The following is a 14,700-nucleotide window of genomic DNA, read 5'->3' on the forward strand; positions in this document are numbered from 1 at the left end:
ATCATATGCCTTCGAACCGGTCATCGTAGGTGGTGTCCGTATCGGTAGCTGATCGGTTTGAGATCGACTCCGTTTACGGCTCGGTTTCGGAGTAACCGTACCCTCTTCCTGCTCTTCCTCTTCCTGCTCTTCCTCTCCTAGCTCTTCCTCTCCTAGCTCTTCCTCATCGTCTGCAAGGTCCCTTTGCGGATCTAGCTCCAGAGGTGTTGTCTTGCTAGCAGTCTTGGGTATGCTAGACGACGATGCCTTCGCCGATACCTTCTTTGGAGCTACCTGGGCTTTCTTCTTTCGACCCGCCGTCTTTGGGGCCGCCTTCTTTCTGTTCTTTTTCTTCGTAGCTGTTTGTTCTCTCGCAAGTTGAGCAGTGCGCTCAATCTCGTCTTCAAACCGGACGCGCGTTCGCGTACTGCGCGTACCAATTCCACGCAGTTGGGGTGCCATTTCCTAAATAAAAAATAAAAAACCCGATATAAAACCCAATCTAATAATTTCCCTTTAATTTCACAACTTGCAGTCACGAATTCAGCGCGTTTTGGTCATAAAATGGGTGATAATTATCGCGTTTTCTGGTGGAGTTGCGGGCGGGACACACACACACTCAAAAAAACGCCAAGCGTTCTCTCACATTTTGCAACCGCCAGATCACGAAACACACCATATTTCCTACATCAATGATACCCGCGCCTCTGTCAAAGAGCCTAGGAGGTTTTCCTCCATCCAGCACCATGGTGCGTAATTTCATCTGCGATATTGCGAAATCTGAGGTCGTCTAGCAAGTCGAACACTCGATTCACACCTTGGAGATTTTCACTAGGGTGAGCTTACTCATCATGCAGGGTCACTAGGGTATTACGATCTCATTCGCCAGAACTGCCCTGGCCCACTCTGCATATTTGAACTAACCCAATGTGGTTGCACTGATCCAGCCCTCCCTTTTGGAGGCGATCCAGGTCAACCTCAAACTCTCATTCCTCCCACTCAATTTCCTCCTTCAATGGTCATAGAAGGGATTTCCAATTGAATAGTATACTGCTTAATGACCTCACCATGCCGTCGGAACCATCTGCCGTATGTTGAAATCTAAGATCGTGTAGTGTGTACACCTCTTTGAGTCGCATATATTCTGGTTCTGCCCGGTTCCACCGCAGTCTTTCTCGGGAATTTACTGCAGAACACGCTGTCTTTGACCTCTCACAGTTATCAAACCAGGTAGCAGTTCCTCTCAGTATATCGGTGCAGGCTACAAGGTATAAATCCAGCTTTTTATAATCAACCGTCCTCTTGCGATCAGTCTCTCCTTAACGTTCCTATTATTTTCAGTTCAGATGTTCGGGCAATCTCTATCCAAACTAATTCGTCCAAGTCCTTCATACTCTTATCCCAGCCCTTTTCATATTATACTTAGACCGGTGTTAATAAATTCATTTCTTCGATCCGAGAGGGATTCGTATTATTTATCTACTGTTTAAGTAATTTTCATTTCTTTATGGTTAACACGTACCAAAACTTTGAACACAGACCTTGCTTTCACCATCATGTTTCTGCTATCATATCTCTACTACCAGCGGCAGGAGTAAAAAATAGGACACTTTGACCTACCGCCGAGTGAGCAAGAGCCAAAGCAGAGGAAAAGTTAGATCCCATACCAGGATCTCACTGGGTCAAAGATGGGTGGTCAGGCCATCGTCCGTAGCGCTGGTCTCGAAGATATTTTCTGGATACCAAATGAGAACCGAGAACCTGAGACACCAACGCTCTATGACCCCAAAACTTTCCCGGACTATGAAGACACTGTACGGCGCGGCTTCTGCGGCGAGACACAATCCCCGCCTCCCTTTCTTCTACATCTCCCGTCCGCTCATCACAGCACTCAGGACGGAAGCATTGCAGTATTACGATCAACCCTCGAACCAATCGATTGGAACAATGAGGACGACTATGTGGGCAAAGACTTCATCGAAGTGGTGGGATCTATCTTGGATAGTGCACGAAACGGGGTGCTTCAACATTTTCTGAACATCGAAGGCGTCGAAAGCTTCTTGTTCGCAAGATTTGGCCCGGGAGACAAGTTCTGTCAGATCATTGGACGACGGAATCGAGAAGTATTCGTACGTCGTCTTCCTAGATACTTAGGCGTCATTCCCTTTATCGAACCAATCCCTGATGTCGCTAACACACAGTAGATCGGGTACGCACTTACCGAAGCGCTCGATACTGCCAGGAACGGTGATGCCCTCCTGCTTGCGCTATTCGAAGACAATGCCTTGCTTGACGATCACGGACACAAACCCTGCCTACAGTCATGCGGACTCCAGAGCTGGGTCCTTATTTTCGTTACCGAGAAGCAGGAATGGTCATACATTGCCGTCATGGATGATTTCTTTCTCCCGGTGGTCTATAGACTAGAAGCGAGCATTAGTCATTATTGTAACCGATGGGTCGATTTAGCCATCAAGAATCAGATCTGGGCTGCCGATGACCAAGGGGGTCAAGCATTTGCCACATACGTAAGCAGTTAGCGTTTCAAGAGAATGGAAGCAAGACAAGAGCCTAGGACGGTTGACTGCCTCCATTGCTCCCAAGAGGAACAAAGTCAACAGTAAGAGGCAAATAATAATAAGAATCAATTTAACGTACTATCTGGATCCCTTTCGGGTCTATGAGCACGATATTCTATCTGGTCTGTCGCGGGCAAAAGTTTCCCCCCAGCCGAGGCTGCAGGTACATAAAATCCCGCCTCCTCCCCTTAGTAGAGTATCTCAATCATTGTTCATCTTTCCGCACGGGTCGGTGTTTCCGCCTAGGAGGCAAATAACATAAGTAGTCATACCCCCTTTTCGCAATCCATCAATTTGCGATGTCGATGTTTGAAGCATTCTTATGGTTATATTTGCAGGATTTCCAAACAACATCTTCGCAGTCAACGTATAAAATCTCTCCCAACCCCCTCATCCAACGAGGAATGCATCGTGCCACTCACTGTCTGCTCATATCATTGGCTTGTATATAATCAGGATCCCCAAGACTCTGAAAGGATCCCCTGAATTCTACTACTACACAGTTCTTCGTCTACCAAATATCCGGGTATACAGCACCATTATAAACCTTCCATTTGGAAGTCTCCAACCAAAAAGCCAGCCCATTCGAGTTGAAGGAGGACAGTAGAAGGATACCTCTGCCGGTACAACTGCCAGAGCAACGTTTCATAGGTCTTTCGTAACGTTGCTCTTATCCATTGTGCTCTGTGGCAACGGAGTGGGTAGACTTGCCGGGTGCATTTTGTAGAGTGGAGGACATTCGGGTTCACGTATAAATTCATCACCAGCGTGATGACTCAAATCAGTGACCTTGGAAGACTTGTAACACATTAGTCGCCCTTCTTCCAATATACCAGTTCATTCACCTGCTGTGTCTTAACACAAGGAATTTCCTGCAAATTTGACACTCTCCTTCCTCATATCTACACCGCGGAAGACAGTCGATCCAACGTTCTGCATCTTGCATTCTTCACAATTGTTGTAGCCGGAAATTCCATTCTCTCACTTTAGAAGCACTTCCAAAGGACAATACAAACCAGGGCCCAGAAACCATCATCCGACAGTAAAGACGTCCGAATAATGACAAACCACTCGAAAAACTCCCGTAAGGCTTCCCGACCGACTTGTATTCTGTCCTAGGATATTGAATGTAACATTTCATAGAATCCCCATCGGAGTACTCATTCCACCACCTCCCCCTTCCAGGGTGGTTGGGGATGACCAAGGTCATCGACTTCGCCAGATCTCGGTTCGTTGAGGACCACGAGTTCGACTTTCCGAAGTTAGAAGAAGTGGTTGGTTCCGTCTTGTTCCACCAGGACAAGAAACACCTCGAAGCCTTCCTCGAGACTCGAAAGATCAAGCAATTTTGGTGGATGCGTGTGGACGAGAGCAAGGAGCTCATGCAGGTGATCGCCCGCCGCGAGCACGACGTCATCGTAAGGACCTTCTTTCATTATGCCCTAGCTATCTCTTAACGTTTGCATAGGTCGGGTGGGTTAGCCATGTGGCATTCGAGGGCCAGAACTTTACCCAACTTCTCGACAACATCTGGGGCGGAGCATCCCTCGACAACCACGAGATCTGCCCTCATCTCCAAGCTCTGGGCCTGATGGCATGGATTTTATGCTCCCTGTCCTCACAGGGCGAATGGAACCGCCGTTGTGTGATGGGCAACGGGATGCCTGACGATACTTCGGACCAGATCCAGAAAATTCGTCATGCTGGGAGGCTGTGGGTAAAGTCCGCTATCACGGAGAAAATCTGGGCCGCGAAGGAAGAAACAGTCCAGCATTTCTGGGTTCATTATACCTGAGTGCGACCACCAGTGATTGCAGTGCAGGGCGGAAGACTCGGACTTGGAAAGTGGAAGAAAGGAGATAAGAAGCGAGGGATGAGCAATGGGAGTTGAAAATGCGCATAATATCAATATCCACCGGTATATATGAAATCAAGCGCAGCGTTTCTGATAAATTTTAGTATTGCGGGCGTCAAGTGAGTATTGTTGAATATTCAGTTCATTTTTAGACAAGGAGACTAAATCCATCGCTGGGTAGTAACGGATACTGCTGTTGCTGAAGATAAGAAGTATCGCCTACAATGGTGATAACTACAAACGGCTCCAGGGCGTAATCTAGGGTGGCGTCGCATTTGATGACGACAGAGTCAAAACGCACCTCCAAGCTCTTGGACTGGATGGACGGATCCTATGCTCCCTTTCGGATAAGGGAGAATGGGTTCGCCGGAGTGCCATGGACGACCAAATCCCCTGAAGATGAGGCGGATCGGGCTAAGAACATTCGACTGTTAGAGAAGAAGTGAGTGAAAGATGGCATCACTGAGAAGGTTAAGGTGCAGCGAAAGATATAGGAGAGTAGGAGTACTTCTGGGTCCATTATAATTAAGGGCAAAATGGACATCGAGTGAGCTTGAAGGGCGTAAGCCTCGTCAAACATCCCGATCCCTGTGGCATGATAAGTGCTAGTAGGTGTTCGACAGTGTCGTGACCTTGTCGTGGGCCCATGGCCATCAGGATATTCTGAATTCCGACCAGTCATCCCACGCTCCAAGAATAAGTAGTTCAAGACATCTGGTGCGGAGGACGGCTCTTAATGTTCCACATTTCATATCGGTGGGAATAAATGCGCATCTTTATAAGCTGAGTCCGTTGATCACCTCCAATTGCATCTTTTTCGAGCAGCAGTGATACTCTGACTGCATCGGACTGCATCGCACGGCGGAGTGAAGTGTTTCGGCCCCTGTCCGCATTAAAGCACGCTTGACCTTATCTAGACTAGCGTACCGCCGATGCGCCGATCACCCATTCTTCTCACCAACGAGAATAGAACAACTTCACCTCTCTCGCTGGAAGGCCAAACTTTGGCGGGTGGGCTGAGGGCCTGTCGTGAGAGGGGCTGTGTAAGCGTATATCGAGTTATTGACCACCATAATGTAATGGAAGTGGAGATGCCAGATATTGCTCCCATCTAGCTGTTGGCTCGTTTCAGTTCATTCAAGTTCGCTGTGTCGCTCGTTCTTTCTATTCCATCCTATTGAGTCTTCTGCTGTTCAACCATCCCATCTCTTCTCGGGATATTTCTCTCCATCTTCGCCTCGTCGGCCTCATGTGTCCGCCTGCATCCGCGAATACACTTGTACGACGACCGTAACTCGTCAAGGAACTACTTATTGACTGTCCTACCCACTCGATCCCTCGCTTCGCCCGTCCCCTTCGGCACCCCATCTTCACATCCGGCCAGCGACTGACCGTGGTCCAACCTTGTCCGCCTATCTGCACGCAGCCGACGAATAGGGACGACTGCCGTGGCTCGTAGCCGGCAGATTATGGCCGTCCTAACTAGGTCCGCAGAACCCGATGATGATAAGCTTGAGCAAGAACATGAACACTGGGATCCAACCGCCGTAGGGATGCAGTTTCAAAAACTCCCACAAACCAACCCTTCTATACGACATTCCAACGACGACGACAACGACAGCGACGACGATGATCCAGACAATGACCCAAGCGACGTAACTCTCACCATCGAACTCCCTCCATCGTCTACATCGACGGACTTACCGCCATCGATACCCACGACCGCGAGGATGAATGGGATAGCATTCAAACCATGGCCTCAATTCCAATCATCTCCCCCATCATCGACGCTCCTAACGACCACCACCGACGATGCCTCCCAAACCTCACCCACCTCAACCTCAACCCCCCTCTCCGCCATCGAAACCGGCCCGTCAAAACACCTTCCATCAATAGGTCCCGACTCCAGCCCCAACCCCAACCCCCATACCAAACCCGACACCATTCCTACCCGCATCCTCGTCAGCGGCATCATGGGCCCCCTCGTCCTCCTCTTCCTCATCGCCCTCGGTATCTACCTCTGCATCGTCCGTCGCCGCCAAAAACGCCGCCACGAACTCGAAGCCGCCGACCCCCCGATGCACCTCCAACCCAACGCCACCTCCCTTACCCGCTCCGACGGAACTGCCGCGCCCTCCAACCCACCACCCTCCTCCCCCGTCCCCACATCCCCTCCCCCCGTCCTCCTCACCCGCGACATCACCGCCGCCTACTACACCGGCATCGACACCTCCGACCACCCGCGCACCCCACCCCCACCTATCTCCCCGCTCGAAAACCCTTTCGAGCCCATCTCCCCGCTCGATGACGACGAGCCGCCCCCGCCATATCGGCCGCGGAGCGAGAACGGGAGCGGCGCCGATGGGTTGGGGAACCCGTTTGAGGATCCGGAGGAGTTGGGGGAGGGGGGGAATGGGATGCATGTGGTGGCAAACGGGATGGGGTGGGGGGAAGGGATGGCGGGAGGGAGGGAGGGGGCGGCGGAGGATGCGGCGAGTGAGATGAGTGATTTGAGTGATGATTCTTTGGAGAGGAGAGGATGGTGAGCGGGTACGAGTTGATATGAGGACCATGATTGATGGTTTCGGGGTATGGGTTGATATTGGTTCAGGATGGCGGCGCTTGGGTCTTGGAGAAAAGCTTTTTATGGCATGTCTGGTCAGTTTTGGGATGTCTTGAAGGCCTCCGAAATTGGAACAATTGGTGGATTGGGAATGGATGATTCTGGATAGCGTCGCCTTGTCATGATGGAGTTTCTTCTGGGATGGAGATTTGGGCCTACCTGTTGGTCGGCTCCATGGGTATGTTGATGGATAATGAATGATATAGGTCACGATGTCCCGATCTAAGACACGTCCAAGATGTCTACTACGATAGAAGTCAGCTGTGAATTGGCAATCAGACCTGGGATTTTCCGTTGCATTGAACGTCCCAGTAACATAACTATTGTCATCTCAACCACATGAATAAGAACGGACATTAACCAATCACACGGTAGAAATTCATATTCGCTCCGCTTTCGTGAAATGAACAAATCAACCGTAATCACGGTACCCAAGAGATGTCAAATTCGCTATCTGCACCATCCCTTCCTTACCCTAACCCACGACCCGACATGCCTCATTCCCTAGAAAACCACCCCCATACTACTCCGGCACAACCGGCTCTACATTCCAGATCATCTCAGCATACTCATCAATGCACCGATCACTACTAAAGAACCCCATCCGCGCCACGCTCGTGATCGCCCTTGTCACCCACTCCTCCTGATTCCGATATCCCTCGTCGATCAGCTCCTGCGTCTTGCAGTACGACGCGAAGTCGTCCGAGACGAGGTAGTAGTCGCCGTGGTCGACGATCCCGTTGACCAGCGCCGAGAACGAGGATGCGTCGCCAAAGGTCCCGTGCTTGATCGCGTCGAATACGGTGGCGAGCGCGGGGTCGAGTTGGTAGCGCCCGTAAAGGTGCGCGTGGCGGAGGTCTTCGACGTCTTCGGCGAGGTTGCCGAAGAGGAAGATGTTGGCTTCGCCGATCTCGCGGGTGATTTCGATCTGGAGGTCGTTAGTTACTTATAATCATGAGGTGCTGAGATGGGACTCACGTTGGCGCCGTCGCAGGTCCCGATGATCAACCCGCCGTTCAGGACGAACTTCATGTTGCTGGTCCCGCTGGCCTCGGTGCCGGCGGTCGAAATGTGCTCGCTGATATCGCTGGCCGGCACGATCAATTCGGCCTTGCTGACGTTGTAGTCCTCGAGGAAGATGACCTTCATCAGGTCGCCAACGTCGGGGTCGGAGTTGATGACCTTGCCTACTTGGTTGATGAGGTGGATGACCGTCTTCGCCATCCAGTATCCCGGGGCCGCCTTGCCGCCGAAGATGTGCACCCGCGGCATGACCTTCTTCCGTGCGGCAGGGGTCATCGCCTTGATCTGCAGGTAGCGGTGGATGCAGCCGAAGATGTTCAGCTGCTGGCGCTTGTACTCGTGGATGCGTTTGACCTGAATGTCGAACAGCGACGCCGGATTGACGCTCACGCCAGTCGAGTCCTTGATGAGCTTCGCGAGCCGAACTTTGTTGGCGTATTTGATCTCCTGGAACTCCTTGCGGAACGCAGCGTCGTCGACGTAGGCTTCCAGCTTGTGGAGCATCGTCAGATCCTTGAGGAAATCATAGCCGCCCAGTTTGCTCGCGATCAGCTCGGAAAGCCGAGGGTTGGCTTGGTGTAGCCATCGTCTGGGAGTGATACCGTTGGTAACGTTCGTGAATTTATCAGGACCAAAGATCGCAACGAAATCCTTGAAAATGGTTGTCTTGATGAGGTCCGAATGCAGCTCCGCCACGCCGTTGACTTTGTGAGACCCAATGACCGCGATATACGCCATGCGAACCATCTTGGGGTTGGACTCCTCGATGACCGAGACGCGGGAGAGCATGTCTCGGTCCTTGGGGAAGGTTCGTTCGACATACTGGAGGAATTGGAGGTTGATGTCGTAGATAATTTGAAGGTGGCGGGGGAGGAGATGTTGCATGAGCGGGACCGACCACTTTTCAAGTGCCTCCGGCAGCACAGTGTGGTTGGTATACCCAAAGGTCTTGCTAGTGACTGCGAACAATCAGCGATGCAATATTTCAATGAAATGAATGTGACATACTGTCCCATGCCTGGTCCCAGTCCAAGCCTTCGAGATCAATCAAAATCCTGATTAGCTCGGGAATCGCAAGGGTGGGATGCGTGTCATTCAGTTGAATGGCCACTTGGTTAGGGAATTCGGTCCAAGAGCGATGGGTCTTCTTGAATCGGCGGACGATATCGTATAATGATGCCGCGCACCAGAAGTACTGTTGCTTTAGACGAAGTTCCTTTCCTCGTTCGAGGCTATATGGAGTTAGCAGAAGAGTGGAAGATCTGAAGCCAAACTCACTTGTCATTTGGATACAACACAGCAGAGATGGTCTCGGCTCGCTGCTGGTCGGCGACTGAGCTCTCATAATCACCCGAGTTGAATTTCTGGAAGTCAAACTCGCCAGATGCTGCTTTACTGCCCCATAGCCGCAAGTTGTTCGTGGTGGCAGTCTGGTAGCCGGGAACTGCGCATGTTAGCGAATGGGTTAAGGACGGGTAGAAGAACACTCACTTGGAACATCAAAAGCCAAAGCTTGCACAATCTCGCCCCCCTCCCAAACACTGATGGATTTGCCGTCGTCGTCCCTGGATGTATGTTAGACCTACGCTTATCGAGAGTGTCCATTTGACGTACTGATACTTCCTGACGGAACCGTAAAACTGGACGTCGACCTTGATATCATGACGAGCGAACTCCCACGGGTTGAAGTCCAACCAGTAGTCGGGAACTTCGACCTGGTAGCCGTCCACAATCTCCTGCTTGAAGATACCATAGCGATATCGGAGGCCATATCCCCACGCAGGATAGTTCAGGGATGCTAGACTATCCAGAAAGCAAGCGGCAAGACGTCCAAGCCCACCGTTTCCAAGAGCCGCATCGTGCTCCTGAGCGACGATGTCCTCCATTCGGAAGCCGAGACTTTCAAGCCCCTCTAGATATCTGAAGTTAGCACTGAAATGGTCGTATTCAGTCCCGTAGTACATACCCTTGGCGATGTTCTTGAGCCCAACGTTCAGCATGGCATTGTCGAGTGTCCGACCCATCAAGAACTCGAGAGAAAGGTCTGACCACTGATTAGTCCAGCACCCAGTCAATCTGCCTGGATCACCCACAGTATACGCGTTTCTGGTCCTTGAACGTATGGTTCTGCTGCGTCGTATTCCAATCGATGATGAGCCGGTCGCGAAATGCGAGGGCAGTCCCGGCGTATGTCGCGCTGAATCACCAGTGGTCAGCATGCAGATATGGGTTGTGAGGGAGCGAGTGCATACAATTCATCGCAATTGTACAAGGATCGCGCAAGGGTGGTCTCGATATGTCGGATAGCTTCTCTCTTCGCATCGTCAGCTCTTGTCTGGGTATGTCAGAGAGCTTCATTACCTCAAACTCCTCGGCTGTCTGGAAAGGCTTCGGTGCCTGTTCATCTCTTTGTCAATATGTATTGGATATGACAGGGTGGTGAAAAGCGATAGGAGCAACTCACGAACTTCTTCCAACTATAAAATCGTTAGCTCCGTATCTAAATCCGACGCAGCGATCTGGACTCACGCTTCCCGTTGAGGTTCTGGTATACTGGCTTCCACGCTCTTGATCTCCGCCGGACCGAATCCTGTCACGGTTCTCTTATGCTTCGGGCGGGAGAACCCAGGCCCAATTGGACCTTTGAGATCGGACAGCGGAGCGCTGGTGCTGGGCCGCCGCTCGCGTGTTGAGGAGGCCATGGTGGGGTAGTAGGGATGAGGGACGAGATGCAACTGAACACAACCACAGAGGTTTCTTGCGTCGAAGAAAGTCAAGGAGATCAGGGAGGGGAAGAGGTTGGCAAACGAGATGATATTGGGAGGAAGGAGATATGAAGATTTGGAAGGGAGGGGGATATGAGGGCAGTCAATCCCACTTTGCACACTGGGTCAATGGTCTGGACCCTGGAACACGAATTCAACTAATGGCGTTCCAAATGGATGGGGAAAGTTGGGAGGGATGGTTGCATTGGTTGAGACCTGAGAAGGCCATGTTGAGATACTTCCACTTCATGTTGAGAACTCGAGATTGTTAGCTCCTGGGGGCTCCATGTCGCCTTGGAACAGGTCTGGGTACAGTATAGGTAAATGGTATTATCATGGTGTTATGCAGTCAGGCATGTCATGCTGCCACAGCATTCTGCCAACCACCGAGTGAACCGCATACACGAACCTAGTGCGGGACAACAATCCCACCCTGGAGTGCAGCGGGTATTGTCTCTCTTTCTTTCACTATTGTCTCGACTATTGTAGCTTTGTACTCCTACCAGAGCAGCACTACCATCTGGGGTTCGGTTTAAGGTACTACCTACCTGATAATAGTCTCAAGCTGGTGCCCGCCATCACCGTCTCAAATTTTCCATCCTCCATGACCGCACTGCAACACCAGAGGGAGGAGAGGAGGGGTCATCCACCCTTGACAAACAAGAAACTGAAAACTGTCGCGCCACCAGGACTGGGCCGCTGGGGGGTCAATTGTTGAGCTAAAAATGCCACGCAGGCTCCCAGTAGGCTGGAAAGCTTGATTCGCATCACGCCTCCAGCTGGCCTTCATCGTGTCGTCGCGTCCTGGCACGCGGATGTGACAAGAATGCTCGTACATGAAGAAGCGGTTGCTCCTAGGACACGAGAAATCGCGCTACGTACGGTCGAGGAACGAGAGGTAGCTCGAACGCGCAGCGTTTTGGGTGTCAGTACTCCCGGAACAGCTATCACGCTGGCGCACGAGATGACTATGGTGGAACGTTTCGACTTCGACTTTTGAAGTATTTGAACACACAGTCAAACGGAAAAGCAGCAGAGGCCCCAACAGGTCCAACAGTCGTGTCCGCTGACTATGTATGGATACTAATATGCGCTGAAGTTCTCATGATAGGCTCTCGGTCTATTCCATACCCTTTCAACTCGATAGCCCGGGTTAATTGGCCCTTGGCAGGGAACCGGTCAATAGAAACCACTAGGAGCTGCAATGGCGTAAGGGGCCGATCTGAATTCTGAACGGTAGGTTTTACTCTGATACAGGTCCTCTTTTACACCTTGACGAACGCGTCTAAGGTATATCATGAATCTTGGTAGTTGACACTGTTCTTTCCATTGGCTATTACTGATTATCTCGTATACGACAGTATGAACCGATCCCGTATTATATCCTCCGTCGGAACGACTAATGGTCAATATGAATAGAGGATCACAGGGTTTGTCAGCGCTCAATCCGGATGGGATAATCCCCAACGTCGACAATATGGAAGCCTTCGGACGCCTCTTCAATGCCTCTCTCGCAAGGAGTCCTCCGCCACCGGTTGAGAGCGACGACATATACCTCGTTCGCATGCTCGACGATATTAATCACCCTCGATATGGTAATCCCATGGACGCTGCGCTTCAACGACGTGCTAGACACAGAGAAACCGCACGCCTCGCTGTCGAGACTGCTGAAGATCGGAGATTGGCGGAAGGCCGGCAGTCGGCTGCAGCTCCAGGTTCGCTTCTCCTGTCGGTCCTCTGCGACCGGTCGATAGGGGTTGAGCTATGCTCGCCAGGAAAATGGAGAGTTGGAGATTCATGTCCTCGGATCCTTCACCACGGAACGCCCGGCCGTCTCCTACACTAAACAACCCTTCGACACGGATATCGAGGACCATCCGCTGGCAAAGTCGCTCCACAAAGCCACCGAGAGCCCACCAATCTAGCCCGGGCCCTCCTACATGGTTGGTCGTTGGCGCTCGCCGGCCGAGAGTCGGAAGTCTCCCCCCTGCTCGGCGTGCGAGACGACGCGATCTGCCCCGCCGCCGATGCGCCCTCAGCGAAGGCAGGGGAGTTCCGATGAGGCCCAAGCGGCTGAAGGGATGGACCATACTCTCGTTCGGGCTACAATTCGGCTGGGACTAGCTGCAGAATCGCGTCGTCGAGACCCGCACCATCTGTTTGTCCACGAGGGTGGTGGCCGAGTTGCGAAGTCAGGCACAGGCTGACCTCCCCGCCGTGGATGGGGAGGGGGGGTGAGAAGTCCTTCGTCAGCGATGGCGACGTGTAGACGGCGAGGGACACACGCGTGGTAGCCTCCTCCCTGCCACAGTCACGGTTAGTGACGATACTCCAGGCGCTCCACGTGCGATTTCGATTGTCGTCGCTGCTTCAGGCGTCGATCTCAGTCTATCAACGACAGGACCCACGGCCGCCACACCCCCTCAGCCCAGTCCATTAGCCAGTGACGAACCGCGACCACCTCCATCACGTCGAAGCACGACCTCGTACTCCCAATCGCAATCTGTTCCCAAATGGTCATCTTCTGGTCATTCTTCGAGACGATCAATAAGTGCCAGTCATGATCTTGAGCGGTGAGAAGCAGGAGAGCGGGCCACGGCTTACTCGGAGTGGTTCGGATCAGAGCGAGACGTTTCAGCCAGGTATCCGTCCATATCGCGATCTCGGGTTTACTGACCGTTCATGATTTCATAGGGCCCTTGGTTTCAATAGGGATGGCAATGGGATTACAACCAATCTGAGTTGTGTGGTTCTGGGACTCGATGGGTTCGCCAGGGAGCGGACGGAGGCGGTCCCAAGCTTCGTTGATGGCCGAGTCCGGTTTAAGTGTGACAACGTAATCAACGACGCGGCCGTGGAGAGCGGAGCGCACGAGGGATGCGGGTTCGGTTCTGGCCGTTTTTCTACGGCCATGAGCATGTGACTGTTGAGATCTACGACGAGACGAAGACGAAGACGAGCTGGCCAACCTGTTTCGTTCCAAAGTGAACATCTTAGCCACAGAACAAGATTCAGAACGGGTTTTGAATCTCCACAAAGATTCAAGAGAGATTGGAACTATTGTTTTTCCAGACGGCGACACGTTTGAGCAAAATGTTATGTTGTGGGCTATTTCGGAATGCATACTGGCAACTTGCATGCAATAAGCCGATATCTTAGCACTTCCGCCGAAGCTAAACTCTTTCTACACAGAGAAGACAATACTGGAAACACTTCTCTGATCATGGCGGCGGAAGAGAAGAGCCATGAAATGATGTCAGTCCTTTACAACACGGTGCAGATACGAACGCTATCAATGATGGACGAAGTCCGCTCATGGAGGCAGCGCTCTGGGGACGAATTGAAAGCGTGAAAGCGCTGCTTACCGCCAACACTGACAAACGTCTTCGAGATCAGAAGGGTCGGTGGATATAGCGCAGCGGGCTCGCAAAAATGAAAAGGAAAGATAGGAGCGCGCTTCTATCGCTGCAGCAGAGAAAGTTCCCGAGCGTGACGAAGACAGGCGAAACATTGTCCTTTTACTCAATGACTCGGCCACCAAGAAGCAGCATGGATGCACCGGACCGCTTTCGGAGGGTGAACTGAACAAGTATAGCTTCAGGGAATCCCGATCTGAGATGGCAATTACGCTTTATGGACCCGTTGGCAGCTACCGCGTGCCATGAATTACCAAAACTGGCGCCGTTCTAGACGGTAGGGATCAATTTGCTCGTATATCGGCAACTAGTGGCTGGGGTGCCGATGCTCTGCCTCTAAACAACAATACTGGGACACACTGGACTGAGCACGTCTCTTATATCGCTTCCACGATTGGCCATAAGCTCCAAGATGCGCCATATCCGGGTTGGGGCCAGGGCAAGCCGGGGCAGGATTGTG

The 14,700-nt window shown here is 51.8% G+C and overlaps 7 protein-coding genes across 7 annotated transcripts; 4 read left to right on the top strand and 3 right to left on the bottom strand.

The window, feature by feature from the left end:
- Positions 1 to 526, bottom strand: P152DRAFT_459488 (uncharacterized protein; the record flags this gene model as incomplete). Its single annotated transcript, XM_033679685.1, has 2 exons — positions 144 to 526; positions 1 to 113 (listed from the first exon to the last, which is right to left on the bottom strand). A coding segment is annotated over exon 1 (165 nt), but the record flags the coding sequence as incomplete, so codon positions are not given.
- A 1,141-nt stretch (positions 527 to 1,667) lies between these two features.
- On the top strand, positions 1,668 to 2,519 carry P152DRAFT_489296 (uncharacterized protein; the record flags this gene model as incomplete). Its single annotated transcript, XM_033682136.1, has 2 exons — positions 1,668 to 2,108; positions 2,184 to 2,519. 2 exons carry the CDS (start codon positions 1,668 to 1,670, stop codon positions 2,517 to 2,519), a joined length of 777 nt encoding a protein of 258 aa, XP_033533174.1.
- Positions 2,520 to 3,473: 954 nt separating this feature from the next.
- On the top strand, positions 3,474 to 4,274 carry P152DRAFT_459489 (uncharacterized protein). Its single transcript, XM_033679686.1, has one exon. It carries the CDS (start codon positions 3,755 to 3,757, stop codon positions 4,013 to 4,015), a length of 261 nt encoding a protein of 86 aa, XP_033533175.1. The 5' UTR covers positions 3,474 to 3,754; the 3' UTR covers positions 4,016 to 4,274.
- Positions 4,275 to 5,999: 1,725 nt separating this feature from the next.
- P152DRAFT_59680 (uncharacterized protein) lies at positions 6,000 to 6,851 on the top strand (the record flags this gene model as incomplete). The annotated part of the gene is made up of 1 exon (XM_033683097.1): positions 6,000 to 6,851. A coding segment is annotated over exon 1 (708 nt), but the record flags the coding sequence as incomplete, so codon positions are not given.
- A 559-nt stretch (positions 6,852 to 7,410) lies between these two features.
- On the bottom strand, positions 7,411 to 10,954 carry P152DRAFT_59343 (glycogen phosphorylase-like protein). Its single transcript, XM_033683095.1, has 12 exons — positions 10,589 to 10,954; positions 10,524 to 10,536; positions 10,421 to 10,456; positions 10,312 to 10,373; positions 10,153 to 10,256; positions 10,026 to 10,103; positions 9,674 to 9,971; positions 9,551 to 9,624; positions 9,338 to 9,503; positions 9,068 to 9,291; positions 8,015 to 9,018; positions 7,411 to 7,964 (listed from the first exon to the last, which is right to left on the bottom strand). The coding sequence occupies exons 1-12, from the start codon at positions 10,759 to 10,761 to the stop codon at positions 7,560 to 7,562; spliced, it is 2,637 nt and encodes an 878-aa protein (XP_033533177.1). The 5' UTR covers positions 10,762 to 10,954; the 3' UTR covers positions 7,411 to 7,559.
- A 1,462-nt stretch (positions 10,955 to 12,416) lies between these two features.
- Positions 12,417 to 12,749, top strand: P152DRAFT_399021 (uncharacterized protein; the record flags this gene model as incomplete). The annotated part of the gene is made up of 2 exons (XM_033676499.1): positions 12,417 to 12,539; positions 12,600 to 12,749. 2 exons carry the CDS (start codon positions 12,417 to 12,419, stop codon positions 12,747 to 12,749), a joined length of 273 nt encoding a protein of 90 aa, XP_033533178.1.
- A 458-nt stretch (positions 12,750 to 13,207) lies between these two features.
- On the bottom strand, positions 13,208 to 14,049 carry P152DRAFT_467159 (uncharacterized protein; the record flags this gene model as incomplete). The annotated part of the gene is made up of 3 exons (XM_033680752.1): positions 13,208 to 13,496; positions 13,584 to 13,747; positions 14,038 to 14,049. The coding sequence occupies 3 exons, from the start codon at positions 14,047 to 14,049 to the stop codon at positions 13,208 to 13,210; spliced, it is 465 nt and encodes a 154-aa protein (XP_033533179.1).
- Between the last annotated feature and the right edge of the window lie 651 nt (positions 14,050 to 14,700).

The sequence above is a fragment of the Eremomyces bilateralis genome (genome assembly GCF_010015585.1).
Source record: "Eremomyces bilateralis CBS 781.70 unplaced genomic scaffold P152scaffold_13, whole genome shotgun sequence".
NCBI classification, from domain to species: Eukaryota; Fungi; Ascomycota; class Dothideomycetes; order Eremomycetales; family Eremomycetaceae; genus Eremomyces; species Eremomyces bilateralis.